The sequence below is a fragment of the Mustela putorius genome, unplaced genomic scaffold (genome assembly GCF_011764305.1).
Source record: "Mustela putorius furo isolate JIRA1106 unplaced genomic scaffold, ASM1176430v1.1 tig00000788_pilon_pilon_pilon, whole genome shotgun sequence".
Classification (NCBI taxonomy): Eukaryota; Metazoa; Chordata; class Mammalia; order Carnivora; family Mustelidae; genus Mustela; species Mustela putorius.
In genome coordinates, this window is record NW_025421481.1 from 4,176,500 (window position 1) to 4,200,895 (window position 24,396).

Sequence of the window (24,396 nt, forward strand, 5' to 3'; positions counted from 1 at the left end):
TCATTCACTGTCCAGAGATTTATTTGGATTCCCAGACTTGTCTTTGTGGACGCTAGCACCTCCTCAGAGGGTCAAGCTAATTAGCCATAACATTCATTACAGGTCATTTTCATGATGCTAACACCTGCAATGAACTTCAGGGATTAGAAATTCTGGTTTGGGGAGATTAGAGAGAAAATGAGAAAGGGGAAGAATAGAAGGGGAGTGGATCAGCATTTAAAGCTAATCCTTCAAGTGACTGACTTTCTGTAGGTTCCTCTTCCTGGTTTTATTTTGAATACCTTGAGAAAGAAGTTTCCTGTCATTGGATTCCCAGGCCATTTAGAGTATGAGCTTTTAGTAAATGTCTGCTTTGTGCCGGGACTGTGTTAAGGATCACTGAGTGAATAAAGCATTTACATAATTTTGGGGCACGATCACTTCCAAGTAAGTGTTTATACGAAGTGGTGTAAGCATACCTGGGTTTTAGGTGTACTGGTGCACGGAAGGCTTTGTAGAATACAAGACATTTTAGCTGGGCCCTGGACACAGCAGCCATTCTCCCAGCAGAGAAGGGGGTGGGAAAGACCATTCCTGCAAGAGGGAACAGCCTGAGCAAAGGGCTGGAGGTTTGCAAGTCAGTGGTTTCCAGAAAACCAAGGCAGCTATTTTTGGCAGACAGCCACCAGACGGGGATTTTCCTGGTGCTGAGATTGGGAAAAGAGATTGAGGCCAGATTGGGAAAGATCTGATAAGGAGCCTAACTTTATCCTGGAGGCAAGGGGCATCCTTAGGAGGAGCCCTTGATCTGTTTCTAAGGAACATAGTAGGTGAAGGTATGGTGGTAGGGATTAAGCAAGATGAGCCTGGGCAGAAAACCAGTTTAGCCACTGCAGCCATAGCCCAGCAAGATGTTCAGGTTCAGCAACTGTCCTGGAAGTGGTGCCAGTAAAGAAAATGGTTCTAAAAACATCTGCGAGAAACACTCAGCATGACCCTGTGACTTATTAGCTGTTGGGGAGAGGGAAGGAAAAATGAAAGGGGAAGTGGATGTTAGTAGTGAAGATGGAAGTGATGGCTTTAACCACATTCCTAGCCTCAGTAGGAGAAGCAGATTTTTTGGGAAGGAAACTGAGAGCTCAGTTTGGGGTATGTTGTTAGAGGTACTTTGTGGCATGTGGGAGGAAGGGGTTATTAGACACTGGACTTTAGGACCTGAATGGGGTAGACTGTCTTGCTCTCCCAAGGTTCTTCAGGAGGCCTTGGCCTAGGTCTGTGGCCTCCACCCAGTGCTCAGTTCTGCTCTGGAGGCCCTGCCTGGGTACGAGCAACACAAGATGGATATTACTTGCTCACCTGTGTACCCCTAATGATTACCATACGGCTTTGCACTTAGAATCATGTTTTGGAGGCAATATGTGTGCATGTCAAGTATTCAAGTAGCAAAGTAAGATAGGTGAGTTAGCAAGGAGAGTAGTACAGACCTCCAAAGTTGGCATGTAGAGGCAGGTAAAGTCTGTGTAGATCAGAGACATGGGGGAGGTTCCCATAGAGAAAGAGGCTACATGGATCCTTGAAGGCTGCCCAGGGTGTTGACTCTGGCAGGAAGGACAGTGCTGGGGGAACGGGAGCGCATATTGTCCTTCCTGAACTTGGTTACCTCCGACTTCTGTTCAGGGCACATTCAAGGTAACAGATAATTGTAATAACTGTATTAATGCCCCTTTTAGTGACTTGCCTGAAACTGTGTTACATGCCTGCTCTTATAAAGTATGGTACCCTTTGTTTTGGTTTTACTCCTAAAATAGACACTTCCCATAGATTAAAGCAACTCTGGAACTGACTTAAGTTTTAGAAAACTCTTGAGTTGTCAAGTTACTGGAATGAGTTTGTTTTCACTTGTATTAGAGGCATGTTTTTTTCCCTAACCTTATGCTACCATGTATAGGTGTATCGATCCATTATGCTAGATAATGCTCTAGTAACACATACCCTGAAATCTCTGGCTTAAAAGTAGCAGACCTTTACTTCTCAGTCATCTTGCCTGTTGTGGGCCTTCAGTGGGTGGGTGTAGTTTTTCTCTTTGAGAAATTTATAATTTAAAGAATTTAGGTAAACTTACTAATTCCATGTAAGAAGCTGTGAATGGAAGCAGCTGCCCAAGCTAATCCAGCATTCAGTATTTACTACACCCACTTTTCCTTGCCACCGCCTCTCTTCCTGCAGATGTCCATGACTAGGGTGCCACCTAGTGGCTAGCGGAGGATACTTCTCCCTGCCCTTTTCACCACTCACAACTTGGTTGATTATGGTGGCAGAAAAGGTTTTTCAACATAGAAATATTCCCTTAAGCTCTTTAGTTTTCATGGCTCTAGTCAGGAAAATGTCTATGAAATTTCAAAGTATTTGTATAGAAGATATTAATATAAGGGTATCTGCCCAATAAAATTTAAATTTGAGTATTAAAGTACTACATTCATTAAAAATTTAGTGATTGTTCTGTTTCACGGAGCTCTCCGAGGTGCTGTGGGAGCCACTGTGGGAGGGAAGGATGGAGCAGGGGAAGGCTGGGGCAGGCAGTGAGACTCAGTACATAGTCGGATAGAAGAATGTTTGTCCTGCCTCCCACCTGCCCCCCACACACTGAGGCAGGATAACAGCAGTGAGAGCTGACCTTCAGTGAGTGCTCAGTATATACCAGGTGCTGTCAGGGTGAAGGAAAGTAATCAGTCAGGAAGATAGTACACACCTTCGCATGTATGCACCCAAACACCCACATGCAGTTTGTGATAAGGGGGAAAATATAAATGAAATTTCAACTTGAACTTCTCATTTTTGACATCATAAACTCAGGAAACTTGGAAAGATGAGCTAAATTTAGTCAGGTAGCATATATGAGAGCTCAGGAGGAGCTCATAATTATTTGCATTTGCTCTGCAATTAATTAATTAACTAATTAATTAAGAATCCGGCCCTGTTAGGAGAGTCAGTTCAGCAGAAGGAGTTCTCACCCCCATCTTTTTAAGCGGATCTGGTAGTGGTAGAAAGCCTATTTGTAAAACATGATGTTTGTAGTCATCTTAGACTGATGACTTCTTTGAAAGCTCTGCCCCAGAAGGTGCTTTTCCTATGGAGACTGTTCAAGCATCCCTGTCAGAGACATTCCTCTTAGACGTGACTCACAAAAGTTTGGAGACTGTGCTTGCAGGCTTGTTTCTACCAATCCCAGCAATGTTACATCGCAGGGTTTCCTCCAGTATAAGCAGTTGGTGATATTCTAGAACAGAGGTCACAGCTGGTGACCAGTTGTGTTTTGTTTGAAAGCAGGACAATTGAAAACATTTGAGCCAGCATTGAAAATGGGGAGATTTCATAGAACACGTGGGGATTCTGGCCTTTTAGGAGATCTTGCTGCACTTGTCAATATTGAGTATTGACTGCGGCTTTTGGGTTCGGCCTGAAATGTCCCATGTGCCAGAACTCCACCACTCCCTCTGTTTTACATTACCTGGGTTCTTCCACTCATTTGGAAAGTGTGTCTGGCCTGTTTACATCTTCTTTTGGTGATCATAAGCTTACTAGTTCATAATCTATATAGAGAGCCAGAATTAAACTTTAAACATACATAATATAGATTTAAGTATGCATTATACGTGTTATATACATTTAAAGATTAAAAATCAAACTGGGAATTTAGAGGTGTCTCTTTTTTGAGGCTCAGTTTTTCTACATGTAACCTTTTGTTATTTTACAGTTACAGTTATATTCAGAAGCCAGTGTAGCACTTCTAAAACTGAATAACCCAAAAGAGTTCCAAGAACTGAATAAGCAGACTAAGAAGAACATGACTATTGATGGAAAAGAACTGACTATAAGTCCTGCATATTTATTATGGGACCTGAGTGCAATTAGCCAGGTAAGGGAAGCAGAGATCCTTTCTAAACCCTAATCAAGGGTTTAGATTTATGGATTTATAAGTCATTATATTTGAAGGAGGAAGAGGACTTACAGAGAGTTGAGTTGATTGGAACTTTTCTAATTTTCTAGTCATTGCCATTGGTTAATATTAACTGAAGTGCCCTAGAATCAGATCCAAGAACCTTCTCTTTAAAAAAGTACAAAAGAAGTGTTGGGTATTTTTGTTGTTTTAAATATGCTTAGTGTTTTGCATTTTTTGTGATGTTCAAATGTAGGACTCAGTCTTTAGAAGTCTGCCAGAGCACCCTGAGAGCAGATCTGGCAGAGGGGACAACCAGGAGGAAAGGTGTGACTTAAGCAGTATTTTACATTTTCACATGTGAAATGTTCTTTTCAGTCTAAGCAGGATGAAGATGTTTCTGCCAGCCGTTTTGAAGATAACGAAGAACTGAGATATTCACTGCGATCCATTGAGAGGCATGCTCCGTGGGTTCGGAATATTTTCATTGTCACCAATGGACAGATTCCATCTTGGCTGAACCTTGATAATCCTCGAGTGACAATAGTCACACACCAGGTCCATGACTTTCCATGTCATCACAAGGCTGTGGTTTCCTTTTCGGTCCTTCACCTATCCCTAATTTTATTCCCTTTTCCCTCATCCTCCCCACCTCCATCCCCTTTGACTGTTCTACTTATCTCCCTTCCTTCCTTCCAAAAAGGAAAACAAAATGAAATAATTCTCATCCACCCTCTTTTTCTCTTGCCTTTGTTGTTGTTTGCTTAAAGGATGTTTTTAGAAACTTGAGCCACTTGCCTACCTTTAGTTCACCTGCTATTGAAAGTCACATTCATCGCATTGAAGGGCTGTCCCAGAAGTTTATTTATCTGAACGATGATGTCATGTTTGGGAAGGATGTTTGGCCGGATGATTTTTATAGTCACTCCAAAGGCCAGAAGGTGAGTGCCTGAGAGGAAAGGATGCCTAGCTTAGAAGTCATTTAGAAGTTATAAACAGATCAGGAAAACAGTATACATACTACTCTATATACCGTTTGGGTCAAATAAGCATTTTTGAGTGCTAAACTCAGGAGAGTTAACAATTTGGGAGGACAAAAAATGTTCCTTAGTAGTTTTTTGCTTCCCTACATTGTCAGACACCCAGACCGCACCTCCTGTATTTTCTACTACAGCAATAGCAGAGAAAGCAAAACCACTATGAAATACAAAATCATCATTAGAACATTAGCAAAATGGCCAAGATAAAAAGTGAGTTCAATTTTCCACTTACGGACATGGGTGTAATTTCATGTAGGGCAGCAGTCTCCCTTGACGTTGAGAGGTATGACTGAGAAGTCGTTATGAGCACAGACGGAGGGGCCGATAATTGAGGATGGTCCTGGGCAATGATTACGTGTGTTTCCTGTCTGCATACTGGGGACACTAGGAATACCCCTGTGGCCCTGTTAGGATTCAGTGAAAAGTTGGAGAATTACTACCATAAACTTTAAAGTTACAGAATCCTGCAACTGGAAATGCTAATTGCACAAAACTACTTTTCCTCTTGCTGTTTATGCCACCCCAGTGTGCCCCTTCTCTCCGTCCCTGTTCAGTTGCCTCCTCTGTGTTTGTAGGGCTGACAGGGTGAGCTGTGGCTTGGCAGGAGAGACAGACAAAATCAGTAACTAGGAACAGTGATTTCGATGTTGGCAGGTGTGCCCTCAGTGGGAAGGCATGGCTGCCCAGGAGTTTGAAACCAGACAGGGCTAGATTCCCATCTGAATTGAGTGAACTTTGAAGAACAAGTAAGAGTTAACTAGATGAAGAAAGGCATTCCAAATAGATGGAGCATGCAGAGGCATGGGGTGTATTTTTTAAATTAATTTATTTTAAAAGGTTACCACATACCATGTCACTCCCTTTAAAAGGCGAGTTCACAACTTAGAACACTGCGCTAACATCATTTATTGCAGGACCTATGCACGGAGATAAGAGTATTGAGAGTTCATCTGACAAGATCATGGGTAAACACATTGAGGAATTACATTTAGGAATTAATGACAGTTGTCACAGAAAAGCAGTGAATGTGTGATATACTTTCTACCTGCTTTGGCACACATTTGTACTTATCTTTAAGTCTGATGTGTTGCTTTTTTTTTATTTCAAGATAGATTATAAACCAATCCATGAGTTGAGTCCTTGTCTGCTTTCCTTGAGTCATGAAAAAGAGCAGATGTGCTCAGTAAGAGTCATTGACGTAGCAGGACTCTGTAAACTGCTGCAGCAAACAGTGTAAAAATACACCACGGGGATGCGGGTGGCCGGCCCAGGGAGAATCGTAACCTTTACTGGAGGCTCCGTTTCTTTCCTTTTTTTTTTTTTTTTTTTAAAAGGAATCCTAATTTGAAATTAGAAAGTGTCTATATTATTTTCTTTTTGGCTCTGTCATAGGTTTATTTGACATGGCCTGTGCCAAATTGTGCTGAGGGCTGCCCGGGTTCCTGGATTAAAGACGGCTATTGTGACAAGGCTTGCAATAATTCAGCCTGTGACTGGGATGGTGGTGACTGCTCTGGTAATGATGTGCTCACATGTAATTTATTCATGTTTACTGACTTTTTTTCATTCATATCATCACTGAATAGGTATAGTGAGTTAAACATTCTTCCTGTGTTAAAACAATACATAGAGTAATCCATAGATTGTGGATGTAATGACTCACATTCCCGGTGGCTCGGTTTTTCATATTCTCCATTGTTGAGGGCATATTCCCAGGCTGGCCCTGCACTTGAAAATGCCTTTTATTATGTGAAATTAAAAAATCAGGAATATCTTTAATTATGTAATCTCAAAAGCAAGAATCACTCTACCTGGTTCCTAGGAGCTCAAGGCTGGTGGCTTTCAGCAGCAGCTTTCTGTCAGTGATCTCTTCAGCATCTTCTCTCTCTTACATGGTTATATCTGTATTTGTTTATAATAGCATGTTTTTACATTTATTGATTGCCTTTCAGTTTATCAAGCATTTGAGTTTATAATGCATTTTCCTTTACCCACTTGAATTTCTCAGTCACCTAAGAAGGAGACAGTATGTGCACAGATATTATCATCCCTATATTCCATTTACAGAAACAGATTTGAAAAAGTGCGAAGTAATAGAAGAAACAAAGCTTTAAGTTGTGTTCTGTCTGATGCACTTTTGAAAAATGTAAGCAGCCTCAGTGAGAGAACACAGACATGCCAAGAAGATCCGTGCAGTCCAGAGACGTCAGCCCCTAATAGAACGTTAAGGTTCGATGATGAGGCTGGCACCCCATATTAGACACGTTTTGGCAGTTCTGACGGTCCGTCTTTAGAATAATCTCCTCCTGTTTCTCTGCTCCTCCACATGCACCTCCACATACCCCTGTAGGCCAGTTTGTACTTCAAGGTTGCACAGCTCTAAGTGCCAAGGCCTGGTCATCCCATGCCCAGTCCCCTGTCAAGTGATTTTTCCCTTTTCAGTTTGTTTTCTTCTTAAGATACATGAAAATTTCTGCTAAAGAATGGGGTGAGCCTTTTCTGACTGAAATGCAGGCATCAACCTTGATAGCACTACTGAGAAAGAAGGAACAGTCCTTTTCCAAGATAATAAGCACAGCAAGATTCTGTCTTCCTCCTCCCCCTACAGGTAACAATGGTGGGAGTCGCTATGCTGCAGGAGGCGGGGGTACCGGCAGTATTGGAATTGGACAGCCCTGGCAGTTTGGCGGAGGACTAAATAGTGTCTCTTACTGTAATCAAGGATGTGCGAATTCCTGGCTTGCTGATAAGTTCTGTGACCAAGCTTGCAATGTCTTGTCCTGTGGGTTTGATGCTGGCGACTGTGGGCAAGGTATATTTAATCACGTAAAAAGATACTTAGAGTAAGGGGATCAAAATCCTTGATAAGTAAAGGGAGGTGTGTATTGTTGTTACTTAAAGTAATTATTCTCTATGAATCCGTTGCCCATCATTGCATCCAGACGACCAGGTGTAAGTGAAAAGAGAGGACACAGATCTTTTTTTCGTTTTCTTTTTTTTTTTTTAAGATTTATTTATTTATTTATTTGACAGAGATCACAAGTAGGCAGAGGCAGACAGAGAGAAAGGGGGAAAGCAGACTCCCTGCCAAGCAGAGAGCCCTATGCGGGGCTCAATCCCAGGACCCTGAGACCACAGCCTGAGCCGAAGGCAGAGGCCTTAACCCACTGAGCCACCTAGGCGCCCCGAGGACACAGATCTTTAAAAAACAGTACACACTAGAGCTGCATCTTTGCCTGTTATTGCTCCAGTCTGACTTATTTTGTACGAGGCAGATGCACCTTCATTGAAAATATATGGCAAAGGTTTGATTTAGAAACAATAGAAAGAGACCAGTAATACACTAAGTAAGAATGGTTTGAACTCTGGATCTTGATAGCTTTTCCCTGGAGGTCATTTTGGCAGAAGGTTCTATTTCCTCAAATGGATACAAAGATGAGAGTTGATCAGTGGAATTTACCCTCTCTCTTTAGTCAGTTAGACTCAGCATTCCACGTTGATAATAGTGATTGCTTCGGATAATAAAGTGAGCCCCCATACCAACAGCTCTTGTGTTAAAATGTTTGATTATTCCGAAGTCAATGTAAAGTCATTCTTAGAAAGTGAAAATCCAAACCCTAAGAATTAAAGGAAACGGAGGTGGAAATTCCTCATTTTTAAAGTCATGTTTGTGTTTTTTCCTCTAGATCATTTTCATGAATTGTATAAAGTAACTCTTCTCCCAAACCAGACTCACTATGTTATTCCAAAAGGTGAATGCCTGCCTTATTTCAGCTTTGCAGAAATAGCCAAAAGAGGAATCGAAGGTGCCTATAGTGACAACCCAATAATTCGACATGCTTCTATTGCCAATAAGTGGAAAACCATCCACCTCATAATGCACAGTGGAATGAATGCGACCACAATACATTTTAATCTCACATTTCAAAATACAAATGATGAAGAGTTCAAAATCCAGATAACAGTAGAGGTTGACACAAGAGAGGAACCCAAAGTGAATTCTACGACCCAGAAGTCTTACCAAAATTTGGTTAGTCCCACAACACTTCTTCCAGAGGCGGAAATACTGTTTGAGGATATTCCTGAAGAGAAACGCTTTCCAAAGTTCAAAAGACATGATGTTAACACAACAGGAAGATTCCAGGTAGAGGTGGAAATTCCCTTGGTAAATATTTCACTCCTTCCCAAAGAGGCTCAATTGAGTCTCAGTAACTTGGATTTGCAGCTAGAACGTGGAGACATCACTGTGAAAGGATACAACCTGTCCAAGTCAGCATTGCTGAGATCATTTCTGAGGAGCTCACCAGGTGCTGAAGTAAAAATAAATCAAGCTTTAATAACAGATGAAAGAAATGACAGTGTAGAGGCCCCACTGGAAAAACAGGTTCACAAAAGCATCTTGCCGAAAAGCTTGGGAACATCTGAAAGATTACAGAGGTCGACGTTTTCAGCAGTGACAATGAAAGTGAATGGTCACTACCAGAGTCAGAATCCACCCCCGGACTTAGAAATCGAAGAAAAATTTAAATCTGAAATTCTGATCCAAAAAGTAAGAGGTGGAAGTGTATCAACAGAAAAACTCTCATCTCGGATTGTTCCACTGGAAAAGCAGATTACAAAAGAAAAGAAAATCACAGGGAAAGAACGAGAGAAAACCAGAATGGAGGAAAATGCAAACAACTACGTAGATGTTAATGAAGTACTACCTGGAAGAAAACTGCAGCATTATACAGACAGTTACCTGGGCTTTTTGCCATGGGAGAAAAAAAAGTATTTCCAGGATCTTCTCGACGTAAGTTATATCCAGCTTTCATCTTTCCCATGCTCAGAAAAATAAATAACCTTGTAAGGGGTAATTATATAATAATAGGTACTGTTTATTCAGGACTTCCTGTGCCAGTCACTGAACTAAATGCTTTTTCTTACATGCTTTTATTGCCCCAACACCCCTAACAATAAAAATACCTTATAAGGTTATCTACTAGTATGATCCTCATGTCACAGTTTAGGAAACAGCTTAAGCTAATGTGAATGAGTAAGGGAGTAAGCTGGGGGCATGCCCTGAGAAAGTAGTAGAACAGGGATGGTATCTTCACTTGACATATTCTGATTTCAAAAAAAATGCTTCTGCATATACTGTGTGAGTCAGATCTGATTATTTTTCTAATTTTACTGATTAAAAAAAAAGAAACCCAGGGTGCAGATAAATTAATTAGTTTCCAGTGTGAGCCAAGCCTCAGGGTTCAAGTGCTCACTCTCCTGTACCATGGTCTCCATGGTGCCATGCTGTCATCTGTCCATCTGCCAAGTGCTGTCACTGTGTTCACTGCAGGGGAATGCAAGACTATTAGAACACAGCTAGGAGGACAGATTTGTGAGTAAATAATTGTAGCGACGTGACGGAGGTCTCCCGAGGTTGCGCAAGGAGTCCAAAAGGAAAATTTCTTACTTTGCCTAGAGGTATTAGAGAAGGCATCCATGAGGAGCTATCCTCCTGAACTATTTGTGAGGATAGTTCCTGTCAACTATGTGGGAATTGACAGACCACCCTGTCTGTGGTCAAGGCTGGATCATGAACAGAGCACAGCCATGAGTAGGTGTCAGGCTGGTAAAAAAGAGGCTGAAGAGGGGAACTTCCCTCACTGTCTTTGGAGAGTATCTTATCCCTACAGTAGTCATTTACCAATTGAGTGAAGGACTGCAAAGTTCTTACCTGTGATAATATCCCTTTCATTACTTAAATTAAAAAATATTATAGACTAGTGGCAAAAATTGTAAGCAATCCAAAAAATATACAGTAAAAAAGGGAAAGATCTTCCTCCTTTCTTCCTTTATTTTCTTACTTGAAATAATCACTAGGAATAGTTTGGTGGGTATTTTTCCAGTATTTTTATATAGATATGCAAATAAACAAACTATATTAATACGTCTTTTGCAGCAGTGTTTTGTTTTTTTGTTTGTTTGTTTGTTTGTTTGCAGCAGTGTTTTGCAGCAGTGAACTAGCACTACACATACTGCTCTGTGGTTGCCTCTTGATCCGGTAGTATGGGAGCAAACCCATGCGAGTGTCACTGTGTTTTTTAAGAGCTGTTTGTTTTGCAATTACAAGTAGTGTTGCAGTAGATATTCTTGTACGTATAGCCTATTTTTGAGGAAGTTTCTACTTATGTAGGTGGAATTTCTAGGTTAAAGTTAATTTTTTTTTTACTGTGTCCTTCTAGAATGCCATACCACTTCATACTGCCACAGTATACAAAAGTGCTAGTTTCTCCACAGGCTAACCAACAACAGTATCAATCGATATTTTTTCACCAGATTGAGAAGCAAAAATATCCCATCTTCGTAAAGTGTATTCATATATTCTCTTAATATTCTTTGCCCATTAGTTTTGCCTCTTACTGATTTTGATTTTGACAGGGTTCCATCTTTGTATTTTATAATATTAACACTGTTATATGGTGAAACAATCCTTTTTTTGGTCCTTCTGTTCAGAACTCAAGTGCTTACTGCTTAGATGTCACCAGTAGAAATAACTTGATATTGAAAGTGCTATTAAATTGATCAGTTAGTTAATTTTTATTTTTAAAGTAGGCTTCAATGTGAGGCCTGAACTTAACAACCTGAGATCAAGACCTGGGCCAAGATCAAGAGTCAGATGTTCAATCAACTGACCACCCAGATGCCCCTGTCAAACTTACTTTCAAATAAATTTTTTAAATACTGCACTGAATTGGCTATGAAATTTCATGCTTGGTGACTAGTCCTTGAAAAATACCCTATAAATAGACCTCCTTTGCCCAACTGTTGTTCATAGACCAGTGCTGGTGAAACTTTCACTGAAATTGAGTTTAGTCCTACTCTTAGGATCCTTAAAGTGATCTGCTGGTGCTCATTTATTTGTCACAGTTCCTGGCTAGGTATATAAAATACTACTTAAACAAAGTACACCTGTGCAGTAAACATAATGCTATGTTACATGGAATTCTCTTTTCAGGAAGAAGAGTCATTGAAGACACAACTGGCATACTACACTGATAGCAAACACACTGGAAGGAAGTTGAAAGATACATTTGCAGATTCCCTTCGATACGTAAATAAAATTCTAAACAGCAAGTTTGGATTCACATCTCGGAAAGTCCCTGCACACATGCCTCACATGATTGACCGAATCGTTATGCAAGAACTTCAAGATATGTAAGTCTTGCTTATTGTGTGAGTTGCTTGCACGTGCTCAGAGTTAAGTCTGCTTACAGTGGACGTCTTTGTGGTGCTTGATGTATGGCTCTTAACACGTGACAACTGGTATGTTGAAGGTATCAGCGAAAGAAATGGGAAAGAAGATTCTAACTCCACAAATGTTGGAATATATTTGAATACAGATTAATGTCTATATATACTTCAAGTATCCAGAGCTCAGCTCACTGTATGTTATGTTTGGACAGGTTCCCTGAAGAATTTGACAAGACGTCATTTCACAAAGTGCGCCATTCGGAGGATATGCAGTTTGCCTTTTCATATTTTTACTATCTCATGAGTGCTGTTCAGCCACTGAATATATCTCAGGTTTTTGATGAAGTTGATACAGACCAGTCTGGTGTCTTATCTGACAGAGAAATCCGAACACTGGCTACCAGAATTCACGACCTGCCTTTAAGTTTGCAGGTGTGTTTTGTTTTATTTTTCTCTTCTGAACCTTCTCTTTTCTTTCACATATTTTGTTGTAGTGCAAGTAAGAGTAATTCTTAATATTTAACAGAGGTATTCACAACTAGTCCATTTTTAGTGCCAGAATTAAAGCCAAATTTGAGGTTCATATTTTATAAGAGTACATTTTTAGGCCTGAAGTAGGTGTTCTGCTATTATATTATGTGGAAAAGAGCCAGACCATCCCTGCATATAAGATTCTCGTGACAGGTTCTTTCAGGAGCTTCAGGTGTGGCCCACTGGATTGTTGTCTCAGCCAGGCCTGGGTTGTTGCACAGTCCCCTTGGTCACAGCATCCTGTAGTCCTAGGAGTAGACGACTTGTTAGTGGAGAGTGCCAAGATGAACCTGACTGCAGGACCTCCCATCTGACTAAAAAGTGCCTCATAAGCCAGTATGTTCTACTTTGAGATGAAGATGAAATATTTGTGTTTGTATTATCTCATTCTGTTCTTTTGGGGATGTTTTTATTTTAGGAGTCATGTAATCAAACTCCCCTTGAAGATAGCATTTAAAGAAATTTTGGAGACTTTCACATAATTTTTATTTTTAAAACCACAGTTATTACTTGTACATATAAGGTTTATCCTTTTATTTTGCTTTATTAGGATTTAACAGGTCTGGAACACATGCTAATAAATTGCTCGAAAATGCTCCCTGTTAATATCACTCTGCTAAATAGTGTTCCACCAACTCAGGAAGCATACTATGATCCCAATTTGGTAAGTGGCATGAGTTCCTTTGTGTAACAAGGAAGTATGTCCTTATCAAGTATTATCTGTACCGGTTTTGTATAGCATTTCAAACATATGAAGTAGACTCTATATTTATCTCTTTGGTAGACAGCAGAAGTTCAGATAATCCGGAATCATTCATATCTTTTCTTTCTCCTATCTAGTGGATGTTAAGCTAATATTGAGATTAGTTGCTAATATTCTATAATCAGACATCTGTTCATTAAGGACAGCAGAGGATAGCCAATGAGAATACTTCAGAGAGTTTTGCTGGTGTTCACTCTCACTCAAGACTTCTGTTTCCCCCACCTGTACTTTCATTTCTGTCCTTCACTGTCTTTTCTCCTCCCCTTTCCTAGCTTTCTCTTATAAACTTTGTGTTCCTAGTAAGACTTCACAGTTACCAGGCCCCTGCGTTTACACAGAACTTGCAGAAATGTGTTCCTCCCTAAGGAAGGTGATTTATACTAGCTTTCTGGCATGAGATTTAGAATCAGCAAATACCCTTTTAAGAATTAAGTAAAGGCTGTTTGCTAATGTTAATAAGTTAGGCTTGAGGTTCATACAAATAAACTACTTGGAACATGAATACTAACAGCATTTGTTAGCATTACTCGAATGAACTCTTAGCAAGGTGTTGGCTTCATTACTGTAATTAACTGTGATTATACCTAGGATAAAGTATTTCCCAATTAGGTTAAGAATGACAAGTTAGCTTATGAGTATGACATAGACCAGTTCATTACAATTTATGTTAGAAATTTATTCTGCCAGTAACTTACAAGACTATTTTAACAGTGTATAGCAATGTGTGATTAAAATAAAAATTTATTTACAAAAACAGGCAATTAGCCTGGAGGTTATTTCATGCCAATTTGACTTTTTCAAATACTGCATTAAAGTATTTGTCTTGATTAGGAGTCTTTGGTCCCTCCTTAAATTTTGCCCTGAAGTTAGTGCTTCAACCTATCCCACCCAGGTCTTGGCCTGATGCATTGTTTGTATTTTCTCTAGCCACCAGTCACTAAGAGTCTAGTAACCAACTGTAAACCAGTAACTGATAAAATCCACAAAGCATATAAGGACAAAAACAAATATAGGTAAGTTGTACATACATTTTCTCTGTTTAAGAATAATTGTAGGAGTCTGGCATTTTCATAATTTTTACAATAGTTTATCTCCTGAGCCCCCTTTTAAAATTTATATGAGGTGGTTTTGTTTAGTAACACCAAAAGAGTAAGTCATTCTCAGGATATTGACTGTTAAAGTTTTATAAAATACTTTTCTTATTTAAATTCTGTTTTTATTTCCATGTAAATATTTATACTCTTTAAAATATGTTTTGATAATTAGGTTTGAAATCATGGGAGAAGAAGAAATTGCTTTTAAAATGATCCGTACCAATGTTTCTCATGTGGTTGGCCAGTTGGATGATATAAGAAAAAACCCCAGGTACTTTTTTCTTAACTGGTAAACTTTACTTTTTTGAGTACTTTTAGGTTCATGGCAAAATTGAACAGAAAATACAGAGAATTCCCATAACTTTAAAAAATGATCTTTCTTTTTTAAAATTTTTTATTAACATATAAGATCTTATTTGCCCCAGGGTTACAGGTCTGTCAATCATCAGGCTTACACATTTCACAGCACTCACCAGAGCACATACCCTCCCCAATGTCCATAACCCTTTAAAAAAAATTTTTTTTTTTTTAGGAGAGAGCGTGTATGCACAAGCTAGTGGGGGAGGGGAGAGGCAGAGGGAGAAGCAGACTCCCTGCTGAGAATGGAGCCCGATGTGGGGCTCGAGCTCAGGGTCCCAGGATCATGACCTGAGCTAAAGGCTGACACTTAACCAACTAAGCCACCCAGACACCCCCAAAAATGATCTTTAATTATGCAAATAGACATGATAAAAGGTGACTCAAGAGAAGGAAGTGGCTTATTTAGTTTGGAGCAGATGGAATGCAGAGCAGGCAGAGGGAGCCAAGCAAGGAGCCCAATGTGGAACTCAATCCCAGGACTCTGGGATCATGACCTGAGCTGAAGGCAGAAGCTTAACTGACTGAGCCACCCAGCCGTCCCAACCATTATGATTAATAATCACTCAGCTTGTAGCTTTCTCTTCCTGTTATGCCCTCTGACTGGAATGCCCTGCTTTAATTTTTTAAAATATCTTAAAAAAAAAAAAAATTTCAGTCCTTGCTTTTTGCTTCCCCCATTTTGTTGATGTGCCCTCCCAGTCATTTTGTGGTGTGTAAGAATACCACGTGAGAATTTGTAGTTTTCAGTTGTACCTTATACCTTTATGTCTTTGTGCCCGTTTGAAAGTTTTGGGGTAAGAGAATTCATAGACCTTTATGGTACTTAAACGGACAGGGATTTCCTAAAAGGACACGTGGTAAGCCAGGCTTAGTACCTGCCAGGCCCTTGTGATCTTGAACAGATCTTATTTTTAACTGTTGTTTTACTTTTTTAAGTGCTCATTTTTAAGTCAGGAATGGAAAACCAGTGTTCTTACTGACTGAAGTTTTAAGGACAGGTTTGCCCCCATTAACGAGGAGTCTGGACTAGGCAGAATCCAGGCTTTGTTTTTCCCTCAGGCCTGTTCCTCTCTGTTGCCCTCCTGCTTTTGTTGGCTTCATCTTCAGGCTGGAGATAGGGGAGCCACAGCAATTCTAGATGTCTCTGAAAATGGAGCTATGCTCTGAGACAAAGGGATTGCCCCTTTGTATGTAGGGTATGCTGTCTCTCCATTCATTCATCATTCATTCTTTTTTTTTTTTTTTAGATTTGATTTATTTTAGAGAGCAGAAAGATTGCACGTTGCAGGGAGGGGTGCACAGAGGGACAAGTATACTCCCCACTGAGCACAGACCACCCCCCAGCCCTATGAGGAGCTCCATCCATGACCCTGAGATCATGACTTGAGCAGAAATCAAGAATCAGACACTTAACCAATTGAGTCATCCCGGCGCCCCAGACCCCCATTCTAATATCAGTCACTGTGAAAAGGATTCACATACACAGGAGCTGTCTCTGGGATGGAGTAGGCTTGCCTCCCATTGAGTCAGCTCATGGGGAGAGAAATACTGAGCAAAATGCAAACTCCTTTTAGAAGAAAGGGGATGATGTTTTCTAGGCACCCAGCAGGGTCTAATTTAGTTGTTGTCCACACATACCCTTTGTCTCGTGCATATACTTTCTTTAATTTCTCCCAACGTTACGAAAAATTTTGGAGATAAAGGAAAATGGAAAAAAATACTACAATAAATCCCATAAATATTTAACCCAGATTTTAAAATGTCAGCGTTTTATTATACTTATTGATCTGTCTATACACACACACAAAACAGGTTTTGTTTTTATTTTGTTGTTGCTGTTTGCTGAACCATTTGAAATTTAGTTTCAGGCATCCATACATTTCACCGGTAATTATTCTAGTACATATCTTCTAAAACAAAATCATTCTCCTTTATACTAAAGACAGTTAACACATAACTAACACACAATCTGATAACACTAAGCAATACCATCTAATAGATAATCCATATTCATATTTCCCTAGTTGCATCCAAATGCCCTGTATAGCTATTTTTTTTTTAAATGCAGGATCTAGTCAAGGCTTATGCATTGTATTTGGTTGATATCTCTTGAGTATCCTTTAATTTGATACAGTCCCCAAGAGAGTAGATAGGATAATGAATTTTTACCCACCACCCATCTTCAATAAGAAGTGATTGTTAGAAGTTGTTCTTCTTTCATCTACACACATCCAGTCCTTTACTACCTCTTTCTGATTATTTGTATGTAAAGCTCAGACATTGTTTCATTTTATCTCTAGATATTTAAAATATATTTCTCTATAACAGCTCTTTCAAAATAACCGCCATATCATTATTTTATTCCTTAATATGATAGCCATCTGGTCAATATACCTGTTTCCCTAGTTGTCTTTTCTAAGCATTTACATTTTTTATTGGTTTGAAGTATCAAGTAAATTCACTGCACTTAAGTCTGTCAGTTTTTCCTCAATCTCTCTTTTTTAAACATACAATTTTGTATGTGTATATGAAGAAATCTCTGTACTTTGGACTACTTTGATTGTATCTCATGTTCCCACTTTTTCTTATAAATTGGTAGTTGGATCTGAGGGCTTTATTAGATTTAAGTTTGGTGAGGGTTTTTTTGTGTTTTTTTTGGTCTCTTTTAAATTTTAGTAATTTTAAATTTTAGTAAAATTTACTTCAAAAGTGGTGTTATCCCTGCCTGCTGTTTTAATGGGCCCTCAGTTTAGTGAGTTTGCCTTGAAGGGAACTTGAAACAGTAGGGGGAAGCATGACAGTAAGGTGCCAGAACTCTAGTACCTTAGTTGGAGACATATTAAGAAAAGTCATCAAACTCATAGAATCTATAGCTGTAAGGCACTATCTTTATATTAATTGTCTATATCACTATTCTTAGTAATATAACCATAATAGAACTTGGTTTTAGGTGTTCACCAGTTTCTTCTCTGGCTGCCAACAAAATGCTCTAATCAGTAAACTGTATTTATTAAACACTTAATTGGGGCCATGTTAAACAGAAATCATTAAATTAACTTATTCCAACAACTAGAAGCACTTTTAAGATTATCTTCCCTAGTTCTCTTCGTTTTACAGATGAGGAAAATCCAAAGAAAAACTCTATAGAACATTCCTCCCCCAGAGAATCGTATCAGCACATATAACAGCTTGGAACATGAGTCTGTTTAAAATATATTTGGAATCTACATTTCTTGTTTTATTGTATCAGGCTCATTCTCATGATAGCCAATAACCCTGAATCTCTATTTTTCTAGGAAGTTTGTTTGCCTGAATGACAACATAGACCATAATCATAAAGATGCCCAGACAGTGAAAGCTGTTCTCAGGGACTTCTACGAATCCATGTTCCCCATACCATCCCAGTTTGAGCTGCCAAGGGAGTATCGAAACCGTTTCCTTCATATGCATGAGCTGCAGGAGTGGTGGGTCTCATGTTCACGTGTGTGTGTGTGTGTGTGTGTGTATTGACAAGTGATGAAATTCCTTTAATGTACTATTTGATCTATAATTACTTTGTAAAAATACACTTAAAAGATTTTATTGAGCTTACTGGCCAAGCACCTCTGCTGAGTATCATTCATTGCCATCAGAATAGCTACCTTGTTTCTTGAGAATCTGCTATATGGCAGGAGAACATGGTAATAGAAGCTGCATGATTTGCTCAAGGTGAAGTAGCTGATAAGTGGTAAATCCCGCCTGATTCCCACCCAGCCTTCCATATGTTCCACTGTAATCCAAAGCTGCTTTATAATGTTTCCTTCATGTCTTATTTTACTACTGTTTACCCCATGCCAGGTGCTGGGAATACACAGATGAAAGGAGTAGGGTACCCGGTTTTGAGGCCCTCAGTCCCTGCAGGGAGACAGGCTGCAGGCAGACAGTTGTGGTATCTAGTGCTCTGACAGGGTTCAGTGCTACTGGAGTATGAACGAGGGAGCAGCCAGTTCTCTTAGGGGAAGGCACCCTTTGGACTTGGTTTTGAATTATGAAAAGGACTTTCCCAAGTAGAAAAGACATTCCTGGTAGAAGAAATGGCACGTACAAGGCACAGGAGTGTAAAAGAGGGTTTCTGGAGAGCAAAAGGAGAGATTGTGAAGGGCTCTATATGAATTGACTTTTTTCTTTAGAGAATGGGGTTTCCCAAGAGACATTTTTTTAGATGTTTGTAGTGATCAGACTTGGATGATCACAATCCAAATCCACATGATTTTTGAAAAGGTAACTGGTGAGGCAGTGTTATCTGGAAACTGAAAGCAGGGAGACAAGTATTAATTATTTCAGGAGCTCTGAAACAGGGTGTGAACCAAGGACCACAGCTCAGGGAATAGAGAGAAAGCAGAAGACAGAATTGGAAGAGATTGTAGGGAGGAAATTAGCAGCCTTGGCAACTAGAACTCTTTGGTGTATTGGAGTTGGATATTGAGCCCATTAACATGTATATTGCTAATAGCTGTGTATTTTTATTTCCAGAAGGAGAAGTTACTACTAAATTGTGGTTCTTACCTTCTAGGAATGGTTTCTCATTTTTACTTTCTTTTATTTAGCTCAGAGGAAAAAGATCTTTGGATGGTTTCAAGTGTTAATTCCCCAAATCCAGTTTGTGACTACATTTATCTTCAAGGGCCCAACTGAATAAGAATAATTTGAGAGGACTTTGATTTCTGTGTTACACAAATAAGGATGAATCAGTTGGAATTCTCTGAACTGGGGGGCTTCATTTTCTTCATCCTGTTCAGCATCTGTGTCTTTTCTTACTGCTGGGCCTCCACTACCACCTTGCCTTCTAGAAACTTCACTTTTTCTTTCCTTTCATGACATTGTGGTTGAGTCCCCTGTCACCTTTCTCTTTAGGCTTTCTTCCTGTTCTCCTTCCTTGGGTATAACACTTTCTACACTGTACAGTAGTCTGTTTGGTGCGTTTGCCCCTCCTGATTGACTATAAGCTCTCTTCATGGGCAGAGATGGTGTCTTACTCTTCTCTGAGTGCACAGTGCCTTTCTAGCACATAATACATGCTCAGTGGATGAATGGCTGAGGGAACCTCCAGCTATTATCAGATTCTCTGGTTGCTGGGACAGCTTAACTGTATTAGAGCTTCTGGCTTCTTATCTCTCTAAATTACATATCAATTCTGAATGACACCATAGACATTAGAACTAACTGCACTAGTTGTGATCCTGTTATGAGACATAGGAAATTCAGGAGAAAATTAGAGGTACTATTATCAATATGGGACTTGAAGTAGAGACATCTACACAAGATACGCTGTAAAAGAGAATCTGGAACTCAGCACAGAGGCCTGCATTGATGGCTATTAGAATATCTTCTAAGACTTATGTTAAGCATATGTTTAGTCTTCATAATAAATTATTACTTCCACAGTACAGATGAGGAAACTTCTCTACTGCCTCTAATCCCAATAACCTATCTTCAAGTCCAGTTGATTCTACTCTTAGATTATCTCTTCTGTTGCTTGTTTTCTTTCTCCCACTTGTCTTCATTTTGTTTTCATACCCAGACTAACACAACTGGCTGCCTGGTCACCTCTGGTCACCGGACATGCATCCTTCAGATGGCCACCATTTTTATTCCAGTTGTCACACATACACCCATACCTGCCATTTCATACACTTTCCCACTAGAGTATTATGTCCAAACCCCATTGCATATTTTTCCAGAATACCTGCAGTTTATGCCCACCTGCCTTGCCATGGCTTTAGCTCTCTTCCTGATGTCCCCAGGCCAGACTTCACTCATTTCTACAGGACTCAGCCTGCTCCTCTATGATGCTCACTGCCTTACTCCGTTAAATGCTTTCATTTAAGGTCCCCCACCCCGCTGCAAGGCTTAAATGAAATATTACCGGATCTGAGTGCTTTCCTCATTTCTCTGTTTTTCCATAAGACTTTGCTTTTGATACTACATTTTTTGTTCCATTTTGTGTGATGGCTAGCCATCTGCATGTCAGTGACTCCCCACGCTTACAGTTTAGAGCAAGAACTTCTTGTTTATCTGTCTACATCCACAGAAAGTGTTGATTAAGTGACTGTGAAGAAATGGATAGGAATGAAAGTGTACTTTTGTTTAAATGCTAAAAGTAATTTTCTTTTGAAGTCCTATCCTCTGCCTGGGTAACTTTTATAATTCAAATATAATATTTACTCTGATGTAATGAAAAATCTGATCTAAGGTGGAAATATACATTGTATTAACATTTTCAAATTGTCTCCAGACAATGTTTTTGTGTTTCACAACTTAGGCTAAACTAGTATATAATTAATTCTGATATAGTGGGACTATGCACAGAACTACATATTTGCTTTCTTCTTTCTCTGAACAGGAGAGCATATCGAGACAAATTGAAGTTTTGGACTCACTGTGTGCTGGCAACATTGATTATGTTTACTATATTCTCATTTTTTGCTGAACAGGTAAGTCTTACATATTTTATGTGAGGATCAAACATTATTTATTATGTATGTATGTATGTATGGATGGATGGATGGATTTAAATATTTTTATGTATTTACTTGACACAAAGAGAGATCACAAGTAGGCAGGCAGAGAGAGAAGGGGAAGCAGGCTCCTTGCTGAACAGAGAGCCTGATGCAGGGCTCGATCCCAGGACCCTGAGATCATGACCTGAGCTGAAGGTAGAGGCTTAACCCATTGAGCTACCCAGGTGCCCCCAAACATTTTTTAGTATAAGAATATCTGATTCTTTAAAAAGTGATATGAATTCACAGGAAAATTTTAACTTTTTCTTTTAGCTTCTAACTCAGATATTAATATGTCAAACAGATTTCATAATATTCAGGCAGCAAACATAATAGCCTTTTATTCATTAATCTTCTAGATGCACTTTCAGTATTCTTTTTACCTGGAACTCAGTAGATTAACTTGTAGACATCAAGGTAAAACTGAAAACCTCTATTTCTAACCAAAAGACCCACCTAGAATCCTCATCTGATACTGATTTTGTATGGTTTTTTGATTTTTCTTTTCTTACAACCTTTCTAAAAGTGACCGCAGTGACTTATTATCTACTCTTCTGTGGACAGTGCCCATTTGTGCTCACATTTCTCCCAATTACATTTCCTTTGAATTGCTGGAATTTCTCTCCGTGCAGGCACATGTACATAGCCTTCTTCAAGTGAAGTCCCATGAGTAGAAGGGAGGTTAGTGAGGTAAAAAGAAAGGGACCATAGAATCCTTACTTGGTGTAGGCATGAAATGGTCTTAAGAGAAAGGGAGTGGTGTCTGGGCTGACCTGACTTACCTGGGTTAAGTAGACCTCACCTCAGCCTCCACCTGAGGTGACTGTTGAGTGGAGCCTTTCTAGCTGTCAATTATGGGAAACTTGCACTGAGTTTACTTAAACTGGGAAGGAGGAGGCTGAAGTATTGAGAACGTTAGAAATAAACAGTGCCTGGGCTTCTTACCATAAATGGAAGGAAATAAAAAGAGGGGAGATTGGGTAGGTAAGCAGGACTGCAGTTTAAATCTTCATCTACTTCCTAGCAGTATCAGTTCTGTTCTGATTGCCGTTATTCTGGGCTAGTAAAACTCTCCCTGCTCTAGAACAGAGGTCACTGAGGAATTAGGAGTCAGCAGTGTGCCTGCCTGCAATGAGGAGAAAAGACAGGTTGGCTGGAAGGAGCAGCTGACAGCAGTGGGAAGGAACAGGAGTGCCAGTCTTTCATCTGTGTCACTTATACCCATAGAGAAGAGGGAAACAGAGAGGCAAGGAGGGAGAAAAGAGGGGAAGAATCAATCCTCTTTTCTCTCTGCTCCGTTGTTCTCAAAAGTCTCAGTGACAAAGAGTAAATCCTGAAAGCATCTTGGGACAAGAGGTCTGTAACCTACAATGGTAGAAAATGTTAGATTGGCAGCAGACCTCTCCGCAGAGACCTGGCAGGCCGGAAAGGACCGGCATGATATATTCAGGCACTAAATGAGAAAAATATGCAGCCAAGAATACTATATCCAGGTAGGCTGTCATTGAAAATAGAAGGAGAGGTAAAAAGCTTCCAGGACAAACAGAAGCTAAAAGAATTTGCAAACACCAAACCACCCCTACAGGAAATACTGAAATGGGTCCTCGAAGCAAAGAGAGCCTAAAAGTAACAGACCAGAAAGGATCAGAGACAATATATAGTAACAGTTACCTTACAGGCAGTACAATGGCACTAAATTCTTATATTTCAGTAGTTACTCTGAATGTAAATGGGCTAAATGCCCCAATTAAAAGACACAGGGTATCAGGATGGATAAAAAAAACAAAGACCCATCTATATGCCATCTACAAGAAACTCATTTTAGAACCAAAGACGCCTCCAGATTTAAAATGAGTGGGTAGAAAACAATTTACCATGCTAATGGACATCAAAAGAAAGCTGGGGTGGCAAGCCTTACATCAGCCAAAGACTATAATAAGAGATGAGGAAGGACACTATATCATACTTAAAGGGTCTGTCCAACAAGAAGATCTAACAATTTTAAATATCTATGCCCCTAACATGGGAGTAGCCAGTTATAAAACCAATTAACAACAAAATCAAAATCAAAGAAACACATCAACTATAATACAATAATAGTAGAACACTTGAACACCCCCCCCTCACTGAAATGGAGGGACTATCTAAGCAAAAGATTAACAAGGAAATAAAGGCTTTAAATGATATACTGGATCCGATGGACATCACAGATATATTGACAACATTCCACCCCAAAGCAACAGAATACACCTTCTTTTCTAGTGCACATGGAACATTCTGCAGAATAGATCCCAACCTGGCTTACAAATCAGGTCTCAATCAGTGTCAAAAGACTGGGATCATTCCCTGCATATTTTCAGACCACAGTGCTTTGAAACTAGAATTCAACCACAAGAGGGAAGTTGGAAAGAAAAACACATGGATGCTAAAGAGCATCCTAATAAAGAATGAATGGGTCAACCAGGAAATTAAAGAAGAATTTAAAAAATGCATGGAAACAAAAGAAAATGAAAACACAACTGTTCAAAATCTTTGGGATACAGCAAAGGCGGTCCTGAGAGAAAGCATATAGCCATACAAACCTTTCTCAAGAAACAAGAAAGGTCTCAAAACACAACCTAACCCTACACCTAAAAGAGCTGGAAAAGAGCAAAGAAACCCTGAACCCAGCAGGAGAAGAGAAATAATAAAGACCAGAGAAGAAATCAATGAAATAGAAACCAAAAGAACAGTAGAACAGATCAATGAAACTGGGAGCTGGTTCTTTGAAGTAATAAGATCGATAAACTCCTGGCCAGACTTAACCAAGAAGAAAAGAGAAAGGACCCAAATTAATAAAATAATGAATGAAAGAGGAGAAATCACAACCAACACCAAAGAAACACAGATAATTATAAGAACATATTATGAGCAACTATACATC

General features: G+C 39.5%; 1 protein-coding gene across 2 annotated transcripts in view; it reads left to right on the forward strand.

Moving 5' to 3' along the window:
• The window catches only part of GNPTAB (N-acetylglucosamine-1-phosphate transferase subunits alpha and beta), a 76,798-nt gene that overhangs the window by 47,314 nt on the left and 5,088 nt on the right, over window positions 1-24,396 (forward strand). Inside the window, exons 8-20 of one of the 2 annotated variants that reach the window (XM_004742981.3) lie at window positions 3,734-3,895; window positions 4,295-4,474; window positions 4,687-4,857; window positions 6,349-6,472; window positions 7,565-7,768; window positions 8,643-9,748; window positions 11,951-12,150; window positions 12,399-12,618; window positions 13,268-13,381; window positions 14,408-14,493; window positions 14,747-14,845; window positions 18,231-18,398; window positions 21,317-21,407. In XM_004742981.3, coding sequence (XP_004743038.1) covers window positions 3,734-3,895; window positions 4,295-4,474; window positions 4,687-4,857; window positions 6,349-6,472; window positions 7,565-7,768; window positions 8,643-9,748; window positions 11,951-12,150; window positions 12,399-12,618; window positions 13,268-13,381; window positions 14,408-14,493; window positions 14,747-14,845; window positions 18,231-18,398; window positions 21,317-21,407 — 2,925 coding nt within the window. The remainder of the gene's footprint in view (window positions 1-3,733; window positions 3,896-4,294; window positions 4,475-4,686; window positions 4,858-6,348; window positions 6,473-7,564; window positions 7,769-8,642; window positions 9,749-11,950; window positions 12,151-12,398; window positions 12,619-13,267; window positions 13,382-14,407; window positions 14,494-14,746; window positions 14,846-18,230; window positions 18,399-21,316; window positions 21,408-24,396) is intronic. The other variant, XM_045084787.1, reaches the window with a different exon arrangement.